Source organism: Chroicocephalus ridibundus, chromosome 3 (genome assembly GCF_963924245.1).
Source record: "Chroicocephalus ridibundus chromosome 3, bChrRid1.1, whole genome shotgun sequence".
NCBI lineage: Eukaryota > Metazoa > Chordata > Aves > Charadriiformes > Laridae > Chroicocephalus > Chroicocephalus ridibundus.
In genome coordinates, this window is record NC_086286.1 from 50,315,524 (window position 1) to 50,338,934 (window position 23,411).

General features: G+C 38.6%; 1 protein-coding gene across 2 annotated transcripts in view; it reads left to right on the forward strand.

Annotated features, from left to right (window-relative positions):
• Positions 1-23,411, forward strand: part of THBS2 (thrombospondin 2) — a 34,978-nt gene that overhangs the window by 5,994 nt on the left and 5,573 nt on the right. For both annotated transcript variants that reach the window (XM_063329113.1, XM_063329114.1), the window contains exons 5-20: positions 3,326-3,522; positions 4,337-4,477; positions 4,717-4,813; positions 5,805-5,975; positions 6,832-7,008; positions 8,341-8,514; positions 8,965-9,092; positions 9,199-9,351; positions 10,414-10,632; positions 14,254-14,361; positions 16,135-16,294; positions 17,745-17,863; positions 18,487-18,721; positions 21,176-21,403; positions 21,860-22,131; positions 23,072-23,169. In XM_063329113.1, the coding sequence (XP_063185183.1) occupies positions 3,326-3,522; positions 4,337-4,477; positions 4,717-4,813; positions 5,805-5,975; positions 6,832-7,008; positions 8,341-8,514; positions 8,965-9,092; positions 9,199-9,351; positions 10,414-10,632; positions 14,254-14,361; positions 16,135-16,294; positions 17,745-17,863; positions 18,487-18,721; positions 21,176-21,403; positions 21,860-22,131; positions 23,072-23,169 (2,677 nt within the window). The remainder of the gene's footprint in view (positions 1-3,325; positions 3,523-4,336; positions 4,478-4,716; positions 4,814-5,804; positions 5,976-6,831; positions 7,009-8,340; positions 8,515-8,964; positions 9,093-9,198; positions 9,352-10,413; positions 10,633-14,253; positions 14,362-16,134; positions 16,295-17,744; positions 17,864-18,486; positions 18,722-21,175; positions 21,404-21,859; positions 22,132-23,071; positions 23,170-23,411) is intronic.

Here is a 23,411-nt window from a genome sequence, read left to right on the forward strand (position 1 = left end):
AACCAATAAAAGAGGGTCTCTTCAAAGGTTTTACATTATTATTAGTTGATTACCACAAAGGGAAATAGTTTGGCCAAATGTTTAGAAATACTATCAAATAAAAATGGGAAGTTACTGACTTCTACTGTAAAGAGGAAGCCAATGGGAGTGTACAGGGATAATTGAGTTCTTGATGCTGATATGTACATTCAGCTGTTGCAGCTAATAACCAACATATAATATTTTTTTAATTTATTTGTTATCACATCTGTCAACTACCAAATTTTCAGGTATGATAAATTACAGAGGTTTGGGTGTTTTTTGTTTTATCCTTCTTGGTAAGTATTAGCAAATAGTTCAATTCATGGTATTTTTACTTTTGCATTGCAATACCAAGAGAACACTACAAGATGGAAATTGCTTGTGCAACAACAGAAGAGGGCTAATGGCACACTGTAGCTTGAGGCCATCAAAATTATTTGAGAGGCTTGCTAATGCATGTCTGATTTTCTGGCATTGCCTGTCCAGCTTAATTACCACAGTTGAAAAACCATGAGCGATATGCTACTGACCACAAGGTACATAAATATTTTCCCATTTTGATGGCCCACCTGTTGACCTGGGGTACAGACACTAAGGTGCCAAATTTACATGCGAGTGTCACACATGACAGATGTTATCAGTGAAGTGTCCTCAGCTCTGAGGACACAAAAAGCTTTTTTGGAGACAGGACTGTGTTTTTTCTACTGTGTCTTTAAATCCGAGTATGAGATTCTGGGCTCCCCGGTTCAAGAGGGACAGGGAACTGCTGGAAAGGGTGCAGCAGAGGGCTACAAAGATGATTAGGGGACTGGAACACCTCTCTTATGAGGAAAGGCTGAGGGATTTGGGTCTCTTCAGTCTGGAAAAAAGACGTCTGAAGGGGGACCTTATCAACACTTATAAATACTTAAAGGGTGGGTGTCAGGAGGATGGGGCCAGGCTCTTTTCAGTGGTGCCCGGGGACAGGACAAGAGGCAATGGGCACAAACTTGAACAATGGGCACAAACTTGAACATAGGAAGTTCCACCTAAACATGAGGAGGAACTTCTTTACCCTGAGGGTGGCAGAGCACTGGAACAGGCTGCCCAGAGAGGTGGTGGAGTCTCCAACTCTGGAGACATTCAAAACCCACCTGGACATGTTCCTGTGTAACCTGCTCTAGGTGACCCTGCTCTGGCAGGGGGGTTGGACTAGATGATCTCCAGAGGTCCCTTCCAACCCTATGATTCTATGATTCTATGATTCTATGAATATAAGGTATGGTGAAATGGTAACTTGGGATTGCTGTTGGGTTGAGGGTAGGAAAGTATCTCTGTAGTGTGGTGGTGGCAAATACTTTAGGCAGGACTTACACACAGCACAGGGAAGGAGACATGACAAAAACATGCCTAAATAGGCACATCAATAAAATCCCTTCTTCAGCTAGATCAACAGAATGACATTTGCATATGTGAAGGGATGCACATTCTGCTCTTCTGGTTTCTCGTTTTAAAGATAATCATGTGGTCCTTAGGAAATTAGCAGGAAGCCAGCAGCAGAGAACTGATTTCCCAATGATCCCCAGGCATCTTCTTTCAGTTGCTGCCAAGTATCAGTAGGAAGTGTGGATTTAGTTCTTCTAACATAGTTTTGGTTTATGTTTCCTGCTGAGATTGCAGCTTTATTAATGTCCTCAGAATGTTCCGGTCAAGGCACACTCCGTGTTGGCTTGAAAAATATGAAATTAATGACCTGAGAAGTGCTATGAGGGAATCTGAGAAACCTAGTCTTTCAATGCGGTAGGAAAATTGCATTCTTTCCAGGGACTCAAAAAGGAGCTGAAGTAAACAGTTATGACACAGAGTTCTGATCTGCTATGTGGTATATCGGTTTTCTCCCATCCTGTAAGTGTAGCTGGATAATTACTTCAACTCTGGAATACCGTGAACAATTTATTGTAGACCTTGGTTAGCAGCAGATACTTCATAGCTAATTGAAAAGCACATCTAGCCAATCACTTTAAGTATGGTTGAGATGTAATTATTTGATGCCATCTTATTGGTTGGTTCTTTTTCTTTTATTTTTAGCCTTCTAAACAAATGAAGAATACTTCTGCTCCCATTTTCATTGCTTATATATTTAAATATAACACTTTACATCGGATAATCAAGCATCAGATCAAGCCAATTTTTAAAGCATTTCCACCTTCTGTCACTTGTCAACACTGAATGGTATTGGGGTGATTTGAAGCATATGTTTTATTGCTCACATTCTTGTGCTGATTTCTTCTTTTTGAATTGCGATATTCTTTGCTTCTCTTTTCTGTTTTGTAACCTTGAGTTATTACAATGTTCCTGAGTCTGGTAAACAAGTCTTTATCAAGAGATGGGGCAGTATGGATGGATATAGTATTGCTGATACCAAAGTTGAGTGTAGCATCGAGTCCTTAGAGAAAGCTTCTGTGGAATCTATAAGATATTTACCTGGTGGAGATTTAAATGCTTAGTAGAATGCAGACTGTTTTATTTAATTATCTGTGTTCTTTTTTATGAATTCCTGCTAATGCTTTCTGTTATGTTCCTTCTCAAGAATTTGATATAGACAAGGAGGGCTTTTAAACTGGTAGAACGTGTCCAGTTCTCCCTGTATTGTGTGCGCAAAGTTCTGTTTTAATTATGATTTGCCTGATGGAGGAGTGTTTGGAGTGATAAATCAAATATTCAGCCTGATCTTAGCTTGACCTCCATTTCACTTCAGAATTAAGCTATCATCATAACATCTCCACCGAGTTTAACACCAGGCAGTGTAACACAGAGAAGCGCAGAGTCTGGTATAAATTGCATAATGGTCTGAATTAGAGCCAAGTAACCATGGAATTTGTGGGCAGAACAAGGACAACGACTTTCTGCAAGGAAACTTTCTCCTGCCTTTTTCTCTGCGTTGAGAAAATGTGATAGGTCATGAAAAAATATGAAACCTTCCATGGCTCTGAGTGGATAAAATGGGTTTGCTTTTTTGATACTGTGTCCTTTTGTTACGCCTTCTTCATAAATTAATGTGTTGCAGTGCCAACAATGTTTTAAAGTGAGGGCCATGTGAGACACAGCTTGGGTCTTAATTTTGAAAAGGGAAAGTCTATAATTGGAACCAGCTGACATCTAACCCCTCTCTTTTATTCATGGGTATAATCTAGCATGAAGCTGTGCCAAAATAGATGTGTTTAAGCCCTACCCATGGGTGCCAATCTGTGATTTCAGCAAAAATCTGTAATCTGTAGAAGAACTTTGTATATGCAGCTCTTCTTTTTTCCTTTTTTGCTACCAGCTGAAGTGAACACCATCAACGAGAGCACTGAAATCCTTCACTTGAGCCCTGCTGTCACAACTGAGTACGTGGGTGAGAAGCCAGAGAAGAAGGCTGAGTTCTGTGACCGCTCGTGCGAAGAGCTGGGAACGATGTTCACAGAGCTCACCGGCCTGCGCATCGTGGTCAACAACTTAGCTGATAACCTCCAAAAAGTGGTAGGTACCTGTAAGTCTGAAGAACCAAAAGAGGTCTGTTGTGCAGTACTCTTTCCTTCTTTGTTTTATACCACAGGTGTTTAGTAGAGGTTTCTGCATGTATGTGTGTATAACTGTTGGTATATCTACATAATGTAGAGACAACCTACATTTTCAGAGTGTAGGTAGTTCAGTTACAGTTAGGTAGTTCTTGAGTATAACACTTTAATGAAGGCTTGATTTTCACAGACTGGGTTTAAAAGAACACACACATGCACTCATACAGAGAGGAAATCAATCCTCTTAAATGTATGGCAGGTTTGGAAATCGAAATCTAAAAAACCCAACCTTGCCTGTATACAATTGAGGCATTGTTACCATGCTTATACCACTTATAAATTCATCAGCAAGTGGCTACACGGGGTATGTAAACTCTAAGTAAATGTATGGAATTTTCATAGTTGAAGTAAGAGGGTGGCATGTTACTGAAGTCTGCCCCTCTTCTTGTTCTGAATAAGCTACTCCTTTCTGAAGGAAGTTTATTACTATGCCATATGTCTCAGAACTAAAATCTTCCTATCTAAAGATGAGTTGTATTGTATGGCTGAGAACAGATTTCCCGTAGTATTGTGTGACTGTGTCTGTACTGTTAGCTGAAATCGCTATGCAGTATTGCAGTACCTGAGATCTTCTACTTTATGTACATAAAGACGTAAAAAATGCACCTTTTTTTTTTTAGGAAGAATGAAATCCAGTAGTGTTTCAGTTTTGTCTTATTTATAATGATTTGTTAACAACTTACTCTGTTTTTTTTTCCATTTGCTTCATCTTCTAGTCTGAAGAGAACCAAATTATGTGGGAATTGATTGGGCCTAACAAAACACTGAAGAACCAGTCAGTTTGCTGGCAGGATGGCCGTGTCTTTGCAGATAATGAAAGCTGGATTGTAGATAGCTGCACCAAATGTACCTGCCAGGTAGGGTTTTGGAAACATTCTTCTTCTCTGCAAAAATGGATAGTGGGTTTGCTCCAGGTCAGGTCATACTTACTCAGATCTTGGCCTAGACTTACTGATATTCATAAAAAGTATTCCCCATGTCCATCACACTTAGAACAAATCAAAGAATTTCCACACATGAAACTTTCGCTAGATGCCCACCTTAATTTGCCTCTGTATGTGAACATAAGTCAGTAAGTTGATTTCTTTGCCTGTAGGATTCTAAAATTGTGTGCCATCAAATCACCTGCCCAGCAGTCTCCTGTGCTGATCCATCTTTTGTTGAAGGCGAATGCTGTCCAGTCTGCTCTCACTGTGAGTATTTAGCCAAAGAGAAAGAAACTCTTTGGCAATATTGAAAATCACTGCTACTGTGCTGGAGAGGGCAAAACAAGTAAGAGGTTGAGGCAACTAAGATCAAATAAAAACCCCTGAGGTTGGACGTTCTGATTTTTTGTTAGTTTGCAATAGCACTGTGCACTATTATTTCTTTTCCATAGTGCCTGGTTAAAACAAACTAACATAGGTCTCCTTGTGGAGGATGTTGAAGTTCCAGATCAAAAGTTTCATGCAGTTAGGTGCAATATTTATTAAGAGTGCAAGTTATTTTTCCTCTCTGTTACTGTCATGCTGTTACTCTGTTTTATTTCTTCTCTGTTATATATATTCTTCTGATATCGTGCTTTATTTCTGTGGAACAGGCTGTCAAGGATCATTTAAGGCTGTGAGCTAGATTTTGGAGTGACAGTGGTTTTAATAATTTCACTAATTAAGTGACTTCAGTGTCACTTCAGTACATTTCACTCTACTAGACAGGTCTATTACAGAAGAAAACAGTTACTTAGATGTTCTAAATGAAAATGCATGGGAAAATACTCAGAGTTTTTTGCCTATTCAAGCATAGAGTGTATTCTTAAAATGTGCTCTTGATCACGTTCATCGTTATGTTTTGTTCAGAGGTGGGGCCACATCTCATTGTACTGACCTATATTCTGAAGTCAAAGGCAGTTGGAATTCAAGTTTTTGGCTCAGTCCTTCCTAGGGATAAGATGATCTTTCTCCAGTGGTCAGTGCTTTGTACAAACACACTGCGTACAAGTTCATGACAATCCAGGATTCTTATTTGTGCTAACCTCTCATTACACTAAACCATAATTCCCTAACTTTGATGGCAGCTTGGGAAAGCTAAATTAGAAAAAGAAAGGACAAGTCATATGTTCTACAGACAGAGAAGTGAAAATCTTCTGAGTAGGATAATGGAGCAACATTCAGTGCTGAGTATTTTTTTGTACCTTTTGCTCTGCAGCTGATGACAGTGAGGAAGGCTGGTCACCATGGTCAGACTGGACAAAGTGCTCAGTTACCTGTGGCTCTGGGACTCAGATGCGAGGAAGGTCATGTGATGTCACCAGGAGTGCTTGTACAGGTCCACACATCCAGACAAGGATGTGCAGCTTTAAGAAATGTGACCATCGCAGTAAGTAATAAAACTTCTTCCATTTTTTTTTAAAGCTTCTCTGGACTTCTCTAAGTGAAAACAAGCTTAGTCTGAGTTTGCTATGAACATTCACTAGTCAGAACAGTATGTATTTGAACAATCGTATATGCATAATTAAAGTAGCTGTCATTAGATTCTTTGTCATCCCCGCCTTTCAAGTATTTCTCTTTTTCCTGACCACTTAATAGGAATGTGCATTCTGGGCTCAGCTCTGTTAAACAAAAAGGTAGCAAGTGACCTTTTTGTTAACATTATGAACTGGAGTCTCTTGTTTGAGGTCAGTTTGGAGGCCACGCTCAGTTCATAATCACGATACATGGGGTCATGTTTTGATCTGCAGTTAATTTTCGATTATTGGTCCATTCCATTAGCTTAGTAGTTTTTAGGAATGCAGCAATCATAGAAGACTATTGCAAAGTATCAAACTGCTTTTATATTGAAGGCATTTAGAAGGATCATACTCTGTCTCCAGAACTGCAGTTAATAGTGTTGCAGGTAGCTGCTATATCCAGGCTACTAATGTCCTAAGGCTATTGATGAAGCTGCTAGATATCCAAATGTGCATTTTAAACAAGTATTTATTTCATTGGAACAAGTTTATTTTTAAGTAAAACATCTAACATGCATGTTAGTCATGTGTTGGTCACTGAGATTCTTAAGAAAGCTGTACTTGCAAGTCTGAGCGGACATGCTGGGCTTTAAGTGACAGTGGTAGGAAAGAGGTGGGACATTCATCAGATGTAGTGAGAGTCTTACAAGGTTAACTTCACAAGTTGAGTTTGTATTACTGCTGCAGCTGGGCCATTTCCTTGAGTTTTGCTTTTTTCTCTGGCAGTACGTCAAGATGGTGGCTGGAGTCACTGGTCTCCCTGGTCTTCCTGTTCAGTTACCTGTGGAGTAGGAAATATCACCCGCATCCGCCTCTGCAATTCCCCTATCCCCCAGATGGGTGGGAAAAACTGTGTGGGAAATGGACGTGAAACAGAGAAATGTGAGAAGGTTCCATGTCCAGGTACGTCTGTGGTCTTGAATCCAAGGTGACGCAATAATAATCCAGCTGAATTTCTTCTCTTTATTCAGTTCTAAATTACAGTGAATTTCTGTGATGGAAAATATAATTTGTAGCTTAGGGGTGAAATAACACAGAAGGGTGCTCTTAAAATGAAGACAACAATGCAGTTGGCGGCTTTGGAAACCTCGCAAGTTATAACTTGGCTTTAAACATTAAGAGTTTGAGAAATTTTCATTATATAACTTAGTGATTTATCTCTGCATATCAAAAATATAAACACTTTCTATCTAAAAGGAAGCCGATGCTGTACGTGTTAGAAATAGACATACAGTCCCCCAATAGCCAGGTTTCTTTGAAAGTATGCATACATCTTTTACACATATTCAAGACATTGAATTGTTATTATAATTCTTTCTTCCTCATCTATACTTTTTAACCTTTTTAGAGAGCATTCATTCCACTCCCTTTCACTTTGCTTTCATGTAATTTGTCCTCACCTTTTCCCCTTTGTATATCTTTCTCCATTTCCTCCTCTGTTCAGCCTTTCCTTTCTACTTACGGGATATGAGCTTGAAAATGATGTCAAGCTCCTAACCCAACAGTACTTAAATAGCAATACACACTTCATCTATTTTTTGATCTACCTGTGCATGTGAAGTTAGTGAAAATGTTATTTATTTAAGGACAGACACCATTGCCCTTATGGTTTTTTGCACTACTGAAAACAGAATTTGCTTCAAAGATGTTTGTATATCAAGAAAATTCAGGATTCATGACAACAGGATCAGTAGAGTTGTACCAATATAAAATGTGCAGAAGAATCATTGAAATAAGTTATTTATACTGAGTCAAGCAATACTGTTGAAGATGCACTGACTAATGGATTACAAAACAAGAATAACAGCTGCAACCTTACTGAGCATACTGTTGCTATAAAAAAAGCCATAGAGCTCAGGTTTGGCTCGGCAGAAGTTTGTATCTTGTAGTCACACTCTTCTTTGTGTACAAAATGAAAGCTTAGTAGGGAGGTTTGAAGGCACCGTACTTGTTCTGGTCAACTTAAATGGAAATACACCATGCTCACGGGCACAGCATGTTGTTTTAATTATTGGCCAAAAAATGCCTATAAAGCAGTTGGGTAATTTTTGTTTCTTTCTTTCTTTCTGAAATACTGCTGTCTCAGTGTAAGGCTTTGCCAGTACCTTTCCTCCTATGTGTATAGGAAGAAACTGTCTCCAGTCAGGGGTCTGAAGAAAGAGTTGTTGTCATTGGCACCAAATGTTGTCCCCAGTATATTGCCTGTGATGCTCTTCTGTCTTCTGCATATCCTAGTGAATGGCCAGTGGGGTCCTTGGTCTCCATGGTCTGCCTGCACGGTAACCTGTGGAGGAGGAATTCGTGAGAGGTCTCGCCTCTGTAACAGCCCAGAGCCACAGTATGGAGGAAAGCCATGTGTGGGAGATACCAAGCAACATGATATGTGCAATAAGAAGGATTGCCCGATTGGTTGGTATTTTGTCATTCTGTATTCAGTCTGAATAATTATTATTGCTGTTATTTCTTTAATGGATAATTATGAATTGACACTACGGAAATCTACTAATTATACCTTTGTTTCAGGAAAGCACATTTAACTATTCTGGGTGCTGTTTAGATCAGTGGGATTTTATATACATTCTTAATACTGACCTATCCTGAACAAGAATGCATTTCTTAAACAGGGCTTCTATATGCTGTAATGCATTCAATTGGATGTAGCAATCTGTAATATTTTCATATTAAATCAATAGTATATTAAATGCATTTTATAACCCTAATTCTAAGGGTTTTCATAAGAGTCTGTTGTATCAGATGTGATTTAAGCTAATGAACAGATAATACCCGTGTCTTAAATAAAGTGTGTTACATGCCTTTTATGCTTCTAACTTAATTTACACTTTTATGTGTCTTTGCCAGATGGGTGTTTGTCAAATCCCTGCTTTCCTGGGGCAGAATGCAACAGTTACCCAGATGGGTCTTGGTCATGTGGGCCATGCCCAGCAGGTTACCTTGGCAATGGTACCGTCTGTGAAGATCTTGATGAGGTATTGACTTTGTTTCTATTAACATCAGGAAATCACTGTGAGATTTTCATTATTTGGGAATTGCACAGCTGTCTAATTGGTTTCTTCTTTCTTTCATTTCCTGCAGTGTATAGCTGTGTCAGATGTTTGCTTTAAGGTGAATCAGGTCCACCGCTGTGTGAACACAAATCCAGGTTTCCACTGCTTGCCATGTCCTCCACGCTATAAAGGAAGTCAGCCCTATGGTGTAGGGCTGGAAGTTGCCAAGACAGAGAAGCAAGTAGGTGATGTCAAAGAGAATTTGGTGGCTTTGAAACCAAGTAACTCTCACCTGACGATATCTGTGAATGTGATAAACTTGGGTACCAAAGATAACCTAAAATAGATAACTGCTGTTTCAGGATATTTTTGGTTCAAGTAACAAAACACTGAATTTGGGTGTGGCTTTTTTTAAGGGTTTTATTTTCTCTAGGCATCTGCACAGTTGCACCAAATGAGTGTAAAATGCCAGGAGCAAGCATTCCTCTGCTTTGCACTCCTTTCTCTCAGGTGTTTATACCTACTCTGGGGATTGGGAACTGAAGGATCGGTATCGTTCTCTCCATAAATATAATGCTGTTAATGTGGGTGTCATCAGACATATGCCTGAAGTTCTGACTCCCTAAATTCCATTGGGCCAACACCTATCAGTGGTGAAGGACAGAAGGAAGTGGAAGTGATATTGAAGACTACTGTTTGATAGACAAGACAAAAATGTTAAAATGGATGTCATGAGATGCATTCTCTTTGTTGCCATTGAATCAGTCTGTGGATAGTTCAACATGTGAAGTCTAAACGTAAAACATCTGAGTAAGATTCCCAGATACCGTCAATGAAAATGAGCAAGGTGATAAGAAAAAGGTGACAAAAACTTACTAGAGGGGAATGTGAGAATTCATTAGGGTCTCTTTGATTTAAGAAAATAAGATAGTCCTTGCATACTGACAGGCAGAACAGTAAAGGAAAAGGTGGGTACAGTCTGCTTTCTGTTGCAGTTAATTTCTGGGGATTAATGACATCTGTAAGAAAGTAGATGGAGTTCTGAAAATGTTAATCACTTTAATTGCTTTTTGAATAATGTCCAATTTTTCCTGTGGTTTGTTTTAATTATTTTTTTTTTCATTGTGCACATTGTCTGGAGCTGTGAACTGACAGAGCAGTGTGACTTACTAACCACAATTAAAACAAAGTTCCCGTCCTTAGGCATAGTCTAAGTAACTGGCCTGATTTTGACAAAGCTGAGGCACACGCAGCTGGCCGCGAATCTCATCACGTTTTAGTGAGTATGATCTATCTGTTACAGGTCTGTGAACCTGAGAATCCATGCAAGGACAAGACACACAGCTGCCATAAATCTGCAGAGTGCATCTATCTGGGCCATTTCAGTGATCCGATGTACAAATGTGAATGTAGGACAGGTTATGCTGGAGATGGACGCATCTGTGGTGAGGATTCAGATTTGGATGGCTGGCCTAATAATAACTTGGTCTGTGCTGCTAATGCAACATACCATTGTGTGAAGGTAAGTAAAAAAGGTTAATAAAAATGCCACGCCATAATGAAATTTTCTTTTTCCAAAATAGTTGTGAATAACACTTTTCAGCATCAAGCTTGTGGTTGCTTTCTTTAAGCTTTGACTGTTACAGCATGCTCATTTTCTGGGAGATGCTGTGAAATGTGCATTCACTTAACACTAGATCCAGTAAGGGATTCTCAAAATGAAGTCCAGAGTCCTCTGCTTTGGATTTCTTCCTACTCAGCATACACAGAAGGTTGGGATGCTGGTGAATAGAGTTAGCACGCTGAGCAGGAGCTGCCTAAAGCACAGGTGCAGAGCACACAGTGAGAACTAAACAGGAATCTCTGGGCTCAGGTGAGTATGAAATCCTACCTGCAAGGCTTGTAACAAGACACTGACAGCCATGTAAGGCGTACAGTTCTAAATCCTTTCTTGAACTACCCCTTCCTTTAAAAGAGTTAAGCAGATCATTAAGAGCCTGACATAAATCTTTGTCAATAGGCACCTAAGAGAGGAATGAATGAGCAATTAGACAGAAGAGTTCTTATTGCAAAATCTCAGTGGGAGAGGATAGGAGATGCAGCCTCTCTTACCCTTCAGAGATGTGGAGTTCCAGCTCTTACCCGCCTGGGGGGAATGACCTTCCTTCCACCATTGGCTCTAGACCTGGCAGGGGACTGTTCTCCACCCTTGCTGCTGCAGCTGTGCCATTGTAGTGAAAAAGGAAATGTTACTACACTAAGGAGAAAATAAGCATCAGGGAGCCTAAAAATGGTGGTATGTAGGTTTAGCAGTGGGTGCCTACCATGGAATGTTCCCTGGAACCTGGTTCTGTGCTCGCTCACCTGAAGCACACTATAAGTTCTCCTCGGCTCCATGTTCCTTCCAGCAGAAATGGCTCAAAAACAGTGAGCACGCTTGGGTGTCTCATCCTGATGGAGCTACGCTGCTGTGCCAAACCAGGCTGAAAGTTGTTCCAGGTCCACCAGTTTAACAATGGACCAAATAACTGTCAGGGGGCTCCTTCACCCCTCGGTTAATTCCCTGGATCCCAGTTCTGAGTGGTGGCCTCCCTGATGACTGAGTGACAGGCACAATACAGAGGGGCTTGCTCTGTTTGCAGCAGCAAATTAAGCAACTGGGATGAAGTGAGCTTTACCTGAGCAGAAGGCATCAGCAAGTGCTCGGTTTTAAACACCTACCCATGCGACCACTGATTACCTACGGGCTTTCACTTGGGCATGTGCTCAAGTATTTGCTGAATCAGTCGTGGCTACAGGGTCAATGCTTTCTCTTCTGAGGTTCTTGGATTATTTCGCCCCCCCTTAGATCTGAAACACTTTGGTTTCTTCTTCTACATGTAAAAGCGATTTACCTCTAAACTGTCATGAAGTTCTATCACAATAACTTCAGATTAAATAATAAGGAAAGAAATGCAAAAACGACTGAGTTCTAGACCACTGCAGTGTTTTAAAAAACCAACCAACAAAACAAATATGGATCAAGAGACTAGGAAAGTTTGAAATCGGTCTGCTTGAGAGAATCAGAAGTCACAGGTATAATCCAGTTAAAGTTGCGAATCTGGCTTTTATCAGCAGAAGAATTTCAGAGCTTGATGGAAATTTGAGCCTCAAAAACCCTTGCTGTAGCTGATGTCTGTTTATTGTGGATCCAGCCAATTCAGCAATTGCAGTTCATATATTCATTTTTGGTTCCTGTCATCAGAATCTGCAACACGTTGACTCAAGATGTAATGCAAATGATTAGTTTTCATTAAAAATCCAACATGCTGAACCCATTCAGAAAAAATCTGTTTTCAGATTAATGAATTAATGGTTGATTAATGGTTTCTATAATACATGTGTTTATTTAATAGACACAAGTACTTCATTTTAGGCAAAAAAACCCCACAAAACCCTTAAAAATACCAGGTATTTCCAGGTCCTGACATTCATTACAAAATATCCTAGTTGAGTAATCTGATTTTTTGAAAAAGCAAACCAAAGCTTCTTTCTTCGAGCTGATAATGGTTGAAAATTAACTTACTGTCTAAGCAAAGCTGTATGAATAAAGCAAGTAGTTGTAAATAATAAGAATAAAAGCTTAGCAATATCTTTTGGTGTAAATTTCTTTTTCATTCACATAAGAGTAGCTTTTTTTTTTTTCCATAAGAATTATCATACCAACCCACAACTTTGTCAATAGGTGAACCAAAGAAGCATAGCTTTCAGTGGCCTTGTGCCGCAAGGTTGAGTTTCCAGGTGGAAGATGTGATATCTAATAAGTCCTCTTTCTAATGTTTAAGAGACTTTTAAAGTCCACTGGTAGGATCTCTCTCCTCTACCTGGCTACCTCTTTTTTGCAAACTTGTAGGAACTTGCTACCCATGAGGTCTACACCTTACTACTTGACTTGTATGAAATTTTACTCAAATCTATAGAGAATATAGACAGACAGACACACGTATAGACACAAACAAAGTGATTAATCAAGGTTTCACTAATTTCTTTCTTTGTTTCAGACAAATTTTTTTTATATCTCTGGTAGCCAGTGTTGAGTTGGACAGTCAAGGCTGTTCACAGGTATTTGGTAAAAAGTGCCACAAAAATTTGTATTTGCATTGCAGTTTTGATATTTATCACCAATTTTCCAGTTCTCTTTTTCTTAAATTATCTATTTAAGAATAAATTATCTATTAGAACCACTGAGATTGAAAACAGGGCTAGGAATCTTACTGTAATATTAATTTTGTTAGGCTAAGTGTTACAAAAAAGATATTACTGCACTCTGTTGGCAGATTCAGTTTTGGGCTGAGGTAGAGATGGAATGTAAGGAAAAAGTGAGAATAACAGAGTGGGTTTTTATAGATGTACTTATTCTTAGCTAGTGGTAGAATTGCAATCCATTTTTAGCTGATTTTAGTATTTTAAAAAGGAATACATGTTAAAAGTTTGGCAAGCTATTTCACTTCTTATTTTTTCAGTGTAACATAAGACTTGCTCGTTTAAAATAATCATTCTTCACAAAGCTGTGACACAAAATAAAGACCTACGTTTATTTGCCTTTTATTTTCAAAGCCGTGGGAGTGGAAAGGTACTGTTTTGCAGAACAGTATAAAGGCATGTTTTTCAAAACCCTTTCTTACAGTTTTCTCCTTCATTGCTGTGTACTATTTCATTCCAGTAACTTTCCATATGAACAACTATTTCTGAAGACCATCTCCTGGCTTGTATCTGTATTTTTCTGGCAACCAAACCTGGTCATTTCATGTGTAATCTTCAAACATACGTTATGAGTTGTCTATAAAAAGTTGATGTAAGAGTACATGTGTGTGCATGTGGTGTGTTTGTTCTCTGCTAGATAGTTTCATCTAAAACTTAGTGGAAACATCCCTTTAACAGAAGGAGAGCTGGGAAACAGAATGACTTGCAGATGCATTTCACTTTGCAATATGAAAGCGGCAAATGAACTACTATCTTTGGCAGCAAACAAACAAGTTTAAAAAGTACTTGTGATTGATTGTTTTTGTTTTATAGCCTCTGTTATATTGTATCTACTATTCTGCCCAGGCAAGTCATTCTGGCATAATTTAAACATAAAGTATTGATTATTTCTTTTGGCCAGGATAACTGCCCCCTTCTGCCAAACTCTGGCCAAGAAGACTTTGATAAAGATGGCAAAGGAGATGCCTGTGATGAGGATGATGACAATGATGGTGTCGAAGATGACAAAGTAAGATGCATTTCTGTGTCTTTAGTATTCTTGACCTGAACATCTGGTTTTAAGGAAAGCCATTACAATAGATGAGAGCTTTATTGTTCAGAGCTTCAGCTGGGTTATTCTGCACTGCCTTCCCTGAATGATGCCTGGTGCAGAGTAAAGCTGTGTTGGGTCAAAGGAGAGTAGCACTGTGCAGAGCCAAGCAGCCTGGGCAACGTGGGGCTGAATTGTGTTTTCCGTATCAGCTCTGGATTCAGTTTTGTGCATGAAACAGTTTACGTGAAGGTGGTATTGGATTTTTTTATTTTGCAATGGGAGAATGATAGGTCCATTGTATTTGAAAAGCTGTATCTGAGGTTTGTTGGAAACAAGTTATAATGATATAAACACAGCCAGCATCAAGGGGTAATGATGAGTGGAAAATACCCAGCCTGGTTCATGCTTTCCTTCTTTAGATCTGCCCACAAGACTGAAATTCATGTACCTGCAGAACCTAAAAGATAGATAGGCAATTGGTCTAAACCTGTTCTCCCTGTACACTCAGCAAAAGGACAGAGGCACTTCCAGAGTGGGATTCACCCTGCCTTTTATGAAAGTGGTTAGGATGAGTGAATTGGTTTTGGGAAACTACTGTTCCATTTTGTTCCCTTCAGAGGGAGCCTAGATGCTCTAGATCTTCAGATGGTTAAAGTTGGGTTAGAACTGTGTTCATGGAGCCTCTACTTAAAATATTTCAAACACCCAAGAATCATTTGATAAAATAATGTGTTTTAGTACATATGTTTGAAAAATTGTAGCCATATTCCATTTCATGGGCAATGTAAAATTTTGACTTGTCTCTATTTTGTCCTTGAGTATATAAAATGTGTTTCCAAGGAATTAAAAATTTTAGGCTAAAAAAAATATTTTCTAGTAAATGTTAAATCAGAGGAAAAGTAGTTTAAAGATTTTTTTTTTTCTAAATGACCTCCTTTTAGATTCTGTGATGCTGATGTAGCCCTCACTCCCACTGGTTTGGTTTTGTTCGTCTTTGCTTTCCACACTGAGTACTTCCTCATGCCTGTGCAAAAGTCCATACGTAATTTGGGAATGCATGAAACATAGGAATTCTTGTTCTGGAAGACTTTCAAATTAGTGATGAAACTGAAATGAAATTTTCAAAATTCTACTAAAAGGAATGGTCTTAGTGAAAAAAAATATTTTGGGTCAATGACAGGTTTTCATTTTCACTTTGCTTTTTGAAACTTTTTACATTTTATTATCATATGCAGTTTAATACAACCCACAAAAATAGTCAATCCTTGATTAAATTGAAAAATCAAAATATGTGGTTTAAAAGTGAGAATATTGATACTAGTTTGTTCCAAAAATCTCAGAGTTACAATTCTAGTTTGTTCCAAAAAATATAATATGCAGCTGAAGTTGGCCTGATTTTACAACACATTCTGATTTTATTATTTTTTTTAAATGCACGTACGAGTAATACGCTTTCATTGGAAATATCTGAGTACAGATCCAATTTAAAATGCCTGTTGCTCTCCTAGTGAGATACATGACACATTTCGCATGCCTTGTACCAAAACAGACAGTAAACCAGGCTGTACAGATGCCATACTGTTACCACCAAGATCTTCATTGTAGGTACAGCTTGTCCATTGAAAAAATAGCGGATTAATATTTTGATTTTTCGCCTTTGACCAAGATGAACAGGAAGAGTTACTGCTTCATAGTATGCTCTGATGAGTTGTGATTTACATTCTTAAATCTTCTATTTCTTCTTACTAGGACAATTGCCCTCTTCTGTTCAACCCTCGTCAGTTTGATTATGACAAGGATGAAGTTGGTGACCGCTGTGATAATTGCCCCTATGTGCACAACCCTGCTCAGATTGACACAGATAATAATGGGGAGGGTGACTCTTGTGCTGTGGATATTGACGGAGATGGTATGCTTTCAGTTTTGCTAATTAAGAGCTGCTCTACCAGTACACTTTGCTTTATGTCCAGTAAGATGGGCTACCTGCTTTTATACATGGAATAAAATTTGGTCTAGCTTCTCGAAAATGCAGGATAAGAAAGAGAAGACAGGTTGATCTGTCCTGTGTAGTATAGTCATCCACACAGTACCTAAATGACTACAGTGGATATTATTGAAGAATAAATCACAGCAAGTCTTTTATCAGTGTAATCTTAAAAAGAATTCTTTCCTTCATCTGTGTTCCAAAATAATCAGGATCTAATATAACACTTCTGTTTACCTTTTTTTTCCTTTTTAGGGAGGGAAAGTAATATCAGAACATCTGTGCGGCTAAGACAATATCTGTAGGAAATTAATCTGCTTTTCCACGAACATACTGCAAAGCCCACAGTAATCCAAATACACTTTTTTTTATGTGTCCTAAAATATTATTAAAGGTGTTTATTTCATCTACCAGTACGTGCCTATATGACACAGATTTGATCAGAACTAAGGAGGGGGAAAAGCACTTAAATGTCTTTCCTTGCAGCATTTCAAATTTATGAGAATCCAGAAGTACTAGAAGTTGAAGAAATCTAGGTTTTAGATTTCCTTCATTAATGTTTTAAACTTTTGGATGCTTATCTGACTTGAACTACTGAACATTTTGAAGTCTTCTCATCCTTCTGATCATCAGGTTCTTAGTAGTACTTGTCATACATTTGAAGAAAGATGTCATCATATGTATTGGCTGAAAGATTATGCAAATACCCAGGGACTGTATAATGTAGGAGAGGGTACTTGCATCCTTTCCAGACAGCTATGCCAACATATCTTATTTTTCTTTCTTTTCAATATATTACAGTTTTGAAGGAGAACATCAGTTATATAATAAACTGTTCCCCCTCAGGAAACTTTCATTTGAAAGTTTGGCATTCTGTACAACAAATGATGCACGTGTTCTGGTAAAACAAAATTAATTAGTGCTGAGGCAGCTGAATATTAATGCAGTTGTTCCTATACAAAACTTTAGAAATTCCACCATGTTATAGTTGTGTGTTCTGTGCCATTCCTTAAAGTATCTGGGAAGAAAATCTGAATGAAATTATTTAAAAAAGAAAAATACCCCACCCACCCTTTTATCTTTTACTCTATGAAAAGGGGCTAAATTCTTAAGACATAATGAGCCCTTACTCTAGCAAAATCCCTTAATAAAATATGTATAGAAGTCTATCGTAGCAAGAAAAGTGGAATTGATGCTGTAATTTTTTGTAATATTAGCCTTTTCACTATTTCATGTTGTAGCATTCATAAAGCCTATGATCCCCTTTAGAGCCTTGCTACTCTACTGGGGACTCCTGCAGTTTATGGCTGTCTCTGTTGGTTGCTGTATCATCACTCTGATTTCTTCAATCTTTTGTTGTTTTTTTTCCTCATAGACATTTTTAATGAACGAGATAATTGTCCTTACGTCTATAACACAGACCAGAGTGATACAGATGGTGATGGAGTTGGTGATCAGTGTGATAACTGCCCATTGATGCATAATCCTGACCAGGTAAATGTTAGACATGGTTTCCTTAATGGTAATGTCAGAACAAGGGCAGAGAAAAGAACACGGGAATTTCTCTCGGTCCCTGTTTGCTGTAGAGCTGAAGAGGTGGATCTATATTGCTCACTTGTGTATCTCAGGTTGTCAGATCTCTTTGCATCAGGGAAGTAGAGTGATGATGCCTTTAATCCATCTTCAAGGCTTTGGTGAACTGTTTTCTTCCTCTGTGGCAAGTGAGAACTGCCTCAGGGCTGCATTTGGTATGCTTGAGTTTGTTGGTCCATGCACAGATAAGTAATATCAAGCATAGAGAAGCAATCAGAAAATGTGCTTTCCAAACTGCAGCTCCCCTGTGATCTCTAGAATGAGAGCAATGAGGATCATGGCTGAAAGCCTGCTGTGGAAATGTCTTGGTGACCAGATCTTGTGCACTGATGGTAGAATAAGTAGCTATAGGAGTTTGAAGTTAATGTTTCTGCTTTAAACATGGTTGTCATCATGATATCCCTTGTCTCCAGAGAAGTCCTTGAAGAAAAATGTTGAAAAATTAAGTACCAGGCTATCCATACTTTCATGTTTAGTAACAATAATAAATGTACTTACTTTTGATTATTTATATTTTTTTGTAGACTGATGCAGATAATGACCTTGTTGGTGACCAGTGTGACAACAATGAGGACATAGATGAAGATGGCCACCAGAACAATCAAGATAACTGCCCTTACATCCCCAATGCTAACCAGGCTGACCATGATAAAGATGGCAAAGGAGATGCCTGTGATCCTGATGATGACAATGATGGTGTCCCAGATGACAGGGACAATTGTCGCCTCAGGTACAACCCTGAGCAGGAGGACTCTGATGGTAAGAACAATGTCATATGAATGAAAGACTTCATACTGAGCTGCTTCATACTTCAAACTGTGAGCTGCTTTTGACATTTGAGACACTGTGGACTTCAGTGGAACTGCACTGGCCAGTTTGGTCCAGAGTTAGAGCATTAGGAAACCTCTTTGATAGGGGCTCAAATGTGCATATATTTATTTATAGAAGAACCCCTTTAAGAAACTTAGAATAAAATTTAAAACAAAAATCAAAATCCACTTTTTTTAATGTATTTCTGATTTTCACTTTGAGTTGTGAAATTCAAAGTGAAAAAAATTTGGGAAAATATTTCAAATAGCTTGAATTTCAGATGTCTTAAAAATGAAAAATGAGCTGTTCTGCTTTCAAAACAAGTTGTCTTCTGAAAATTAAAATGAAAAAAAATATGGTGTAGATATGGTGTAATATTTCATTTCAGAAATATTCCAGAATAAGGCTGCCCCCAAAATTGAGGTAGCTTGTTATAGGCTGGATCTTGCAAAAGAGACTACATTTATGTATGGAGCAAGTATTCACAAAAAGAGTAAATTTAAACAGTTTAGCCAGCTCATCACTGTCATTAGCGGCAGGTCCAACAGAAATCTTGGAAAGGCGATAAATAAATCCAAAAGCTGCTCCCACGCTCTTGCAGATATGAGCTATAGCATATAAAGATGAGGCCCTGGAGGGAGCTGTTGGACGTGGCTGGGTAAACAAATGCTTTCTGGCTTTCCTTGACAGGGAATCAATGTTGTCAACAGCAGCTCAGTACCAAATGAATGTCAGCTGGACTTTCAGTGAATAACTAGATTCTCCTGTGACTTAGAATTACCTCTTTGATATTGGCAAAGGGAATAAAATTGAAAGTTCATTCTCTTTTCTCCAATAAGTGCTAAGACAAACAGGTGCAGGAGCACGTAGCTGGCCAGGATTTGGAGTTCTCCATTGCTGATTGCCAGGGTGGAAAATGGGACCATTTTACCACATATCTGAACTGCAGAAAGACTTTGAGACATAGATGCTTCATCTTTCTCTAACTACTTTTTTTTTTTTCTCCATCTGTTGCCTAAAATTCACTCTGCTTTCTCTCTGAAAACTTTATACTTGGATAATGCTATGCTGGTTAGGCATAGTGATGTAGCTTTCCATTTGTCCGTGAAGCATCTAGTAGTGGATCAACAATGAATGAGCCGGATCATTGCTGTTTCCTATTGTGTTAATTCCCATGTTGTTACAGACGTCACAAACTCTTACATTAAAAAAAGCAGATGCTCAGCTATATGAGGACAGAAACAAATAAATGGCAGTTCTGGTTTTACATTAGTACCCAGTGTAATATCCAGTGGTTTCTGTTGTAAAAATGAGAGCCATTTGTGAATTTGTATACTTGTCTAGCCAAGTTTTTCTACTTGAATTTTTCAAGTGCTTGTACTATTGTATGCCACTGAATAACAGTGTCATTGTCAATGAGGTAATTTTTTAGATACCTCCTTTCACCACCTGCTATTCAAGGCAAGTTACACTTATTGGTTTCCACCAAAATCATGGGTAAATTAAGAAAGGAGTTTATTTTATTTTTTTTAAATGTTGGGCGTACTAAAAGTGTTGAGCAGCAGCACAACTGTAGCAAAGCTCTATGGATGTATTTTTAGATTCTCTAAAAAACTTCTTGTGATTCATATAACAAAACTTAATAATTCCATTCCTCCAAGGTTAGTCCTGCAAGATACAGTGCTTCTTTCTTTTTTCCTATGTTTTTCTGAAGCACTACATTTTTTAGAAGACAAATTGTTCTACGCACAAATGAAAGAGTGATTCAGCATGTATGCATTTTTACTGCAATACTGACCCACTTACTTTTGACATAGATGTGACATTTCCGCAATCTGAAGTACGTTGGATTGTGGCTGAAGGAATCTTGAGACAAAGATAAAAGAGTCCAAAAAAAAAAGTTTAACATCTTCAGTTTTATATAAGAATTTAGTAATGTGCAGGAAGATTAGGATTTTAACACTTGTTTGAATTCATTTACACTGCACATATTAAAATGTGGCATTGTGTCCACATCTGGGACAAATCAAAATGAAAATGTAATACAAGCATTAGTGAATTACATCAATATAGCAAACTTCCAACTTTTCTCACCCCAATTCTAAAGCAGCGTTATCAACTGGTGCCAGATTGATCACTGTCATAAACCACTGATGGGACAGTTTTATTAGCAATGATTTTGGCGCTCATCCAAGCTGATGACTTTTTCCAGTCATTACCAGCACCATTTCAAATGGACTTTCAGAGAAGGAAGCTTTTCTTGGACTAAATTGGAGCATTCTTTGAGAAACAAGAGGATAACATGCCCATATGTATTATAAATTTCTTCCATCAGTGGGAGAGCTCTTATGAAGGCTGGATAAATTGCTAACAATTGCATTTGTTTATTCACATTGCTTATAGGTGATGGCAGAGGTGATATTTGCAAAGATGACTTTGACAATGACAATGTCCCGGATATTTATGATGTATGCCCTGAAAACAATGCCATCAGTGAAACTGATTTCAGAAAGTTCCAAATGGTCCCCCTGGACCCCAAGGGAACAGCTCAGATTGATCCCAACTGGGTTATTCGCCACCAAGGCAAGGAACTGGTGCAGACTGCCAACTCTGATCCTGGAATAGCCGTAGGTGAGTATCAGATGTCAGACATCACCTTTGGAAAAGTAACCAGTGATTTGGTAACAAGGAAGGGAAAAAAAACCCAGTAGATAAACAAGACCTTTTTGGTGCTGCAAGCTTTGGACTGACACACAGGGACAGTATATATGCCCAAATTGAAAACAGCTCAATGCTGCTTGCCTTTGACCATCTCATCACTAACACACATAAAATACGCAGTTGAAGAACTTGATATAAGTATAGTGCCTACTGTCTTCAGCACCCCTTGTAAACAACTTATTTCTCTCCGGAAGCCTTCATGCGATAGGTAGGCAAGTGCAATTACCTCCTCTCCTATAGGTAAGGAAACTGAAAAAGATAGCTTACAACTCCTGGCAAAACTCAGGATAGAGCTGGGACTCTTGGGCGTGGGCAGCAAGACTCAGCATTGTAACTTGATGGTTTGTCTCTTTTGTCCTCTCCCAGGCTACGATGAGTTCAGCTCTGTTGACTTCAGTGGGACGTTCTATGTTAACACAGACCGTGATGATGACTACGCTGGCTTTGTGTTTGGCTACCAGTCCAGCAGCCGGTTTTATGTTCTGATGTGGAAGCAGGTCACTCAGACCTACTGGGAGGACAAACCCACCAGGGCTTACGGCTATTCTGGTGTGTCCCTTAAAGTAGTGAATTCTACAACCGGTACTGGTGAACACTTGAGAAATGCTCTCTGGCACACAGGAAACACCCCTGGACAGGTGAGAGATTTAAAACTTCAGGCCAACAATGCATGACTAATACTTTAAAAAAAGGGGGGTGTCTCGAAAGGAATTTCCTTTCACACCTCAATTTTTTTGCAGATGTTTATCAGCTTTTCTTCAATTCCCGTATTACTAATGTCAATATTAACATTTGCATTGTGTTTCAAAGAAAACATTACACATATAAAAAAATTATGAATGGAAAAAATGACATATATAAAAGGGAAGGTGTGGTGTGGTCCAATGAAAAAGGAATGAGAGGTCTCAGTTATCCACAAATCCTTTGTGACCTCTGTATTGGCATTTGCTTCTTCAGCTTTCCAGCTTGTTTTAATTATACGTGGTTTAGAGTTCAGTAACCAGTAACAGCCAAAGAGAAAAGAAATGAAAACAAAGAGAAAAACTGCTGCTGTTCCAAACAGGGCTGAGCCATGGAAGAAACTTGTGCCTTTTGGAAATTAAGTCACTGGCGCTTCGCACGTGGATAGGAATTTCACACTTTGGAGCTCCTTGCAGGAAGTGAGAGATTTCAAGGAGCAGGCCAGAGGCAGTAACATCTGTGCAAGCTGCAGTCCCTCCGCTTCAGTGGAGGCACTCGTACAGATAGGAAAAGTAGCATTGACTCTGGCAGCGTGGGTGTGTACGTGCAAACAGGGGCAGGACTTCCTAAGGGGAGTCAGGTTCAATGCTGTAATGGTCTTCAGTGACTCCAGCCATGAAACTACAGATGAGTAACTGATCAATAATTTAAGACAGAAATTTTCATTACTCTCACTCTATAAAAGAGGTCTGCTGATAATACCATCAAATGTTAAACAGTATTTTCAGTTTCATGCTCTGCAGCAAATAAGCGTTGGCTGTGTACAGTTACTATAGTGGATGTACAGTTACTGGAGCACAGTCTGTTTCTAATAAATCATTTGTATTCCTACTGTAGGTGCGTACTTTGTGGCATGATCCCAAGAACATTGGCTGGAAAGATTATACTGCTTACAGGTGGCATTTGATTCATAGGCCTAAAACGGGATTAATAAAGTAAGAAATGTTTCTGCACCTCTATATTTTCTAGTAGCAAAACTTTTGTCTTTGATATAAGAGCTATGTTATCAAGTTTTTTGTTCTGGTAATGATGATACTTACGTGACAGTTTGTTCCGATATTTTGGGAACATTTTGTTATCTTTAGAATAAGTTATTTTCCTCTTCAGATCTATTTAATTTAGTCTGGCTGGTTCAGTATTTACATCAGCTAAATAGTCTTAAATGAAAGAAAAAAAT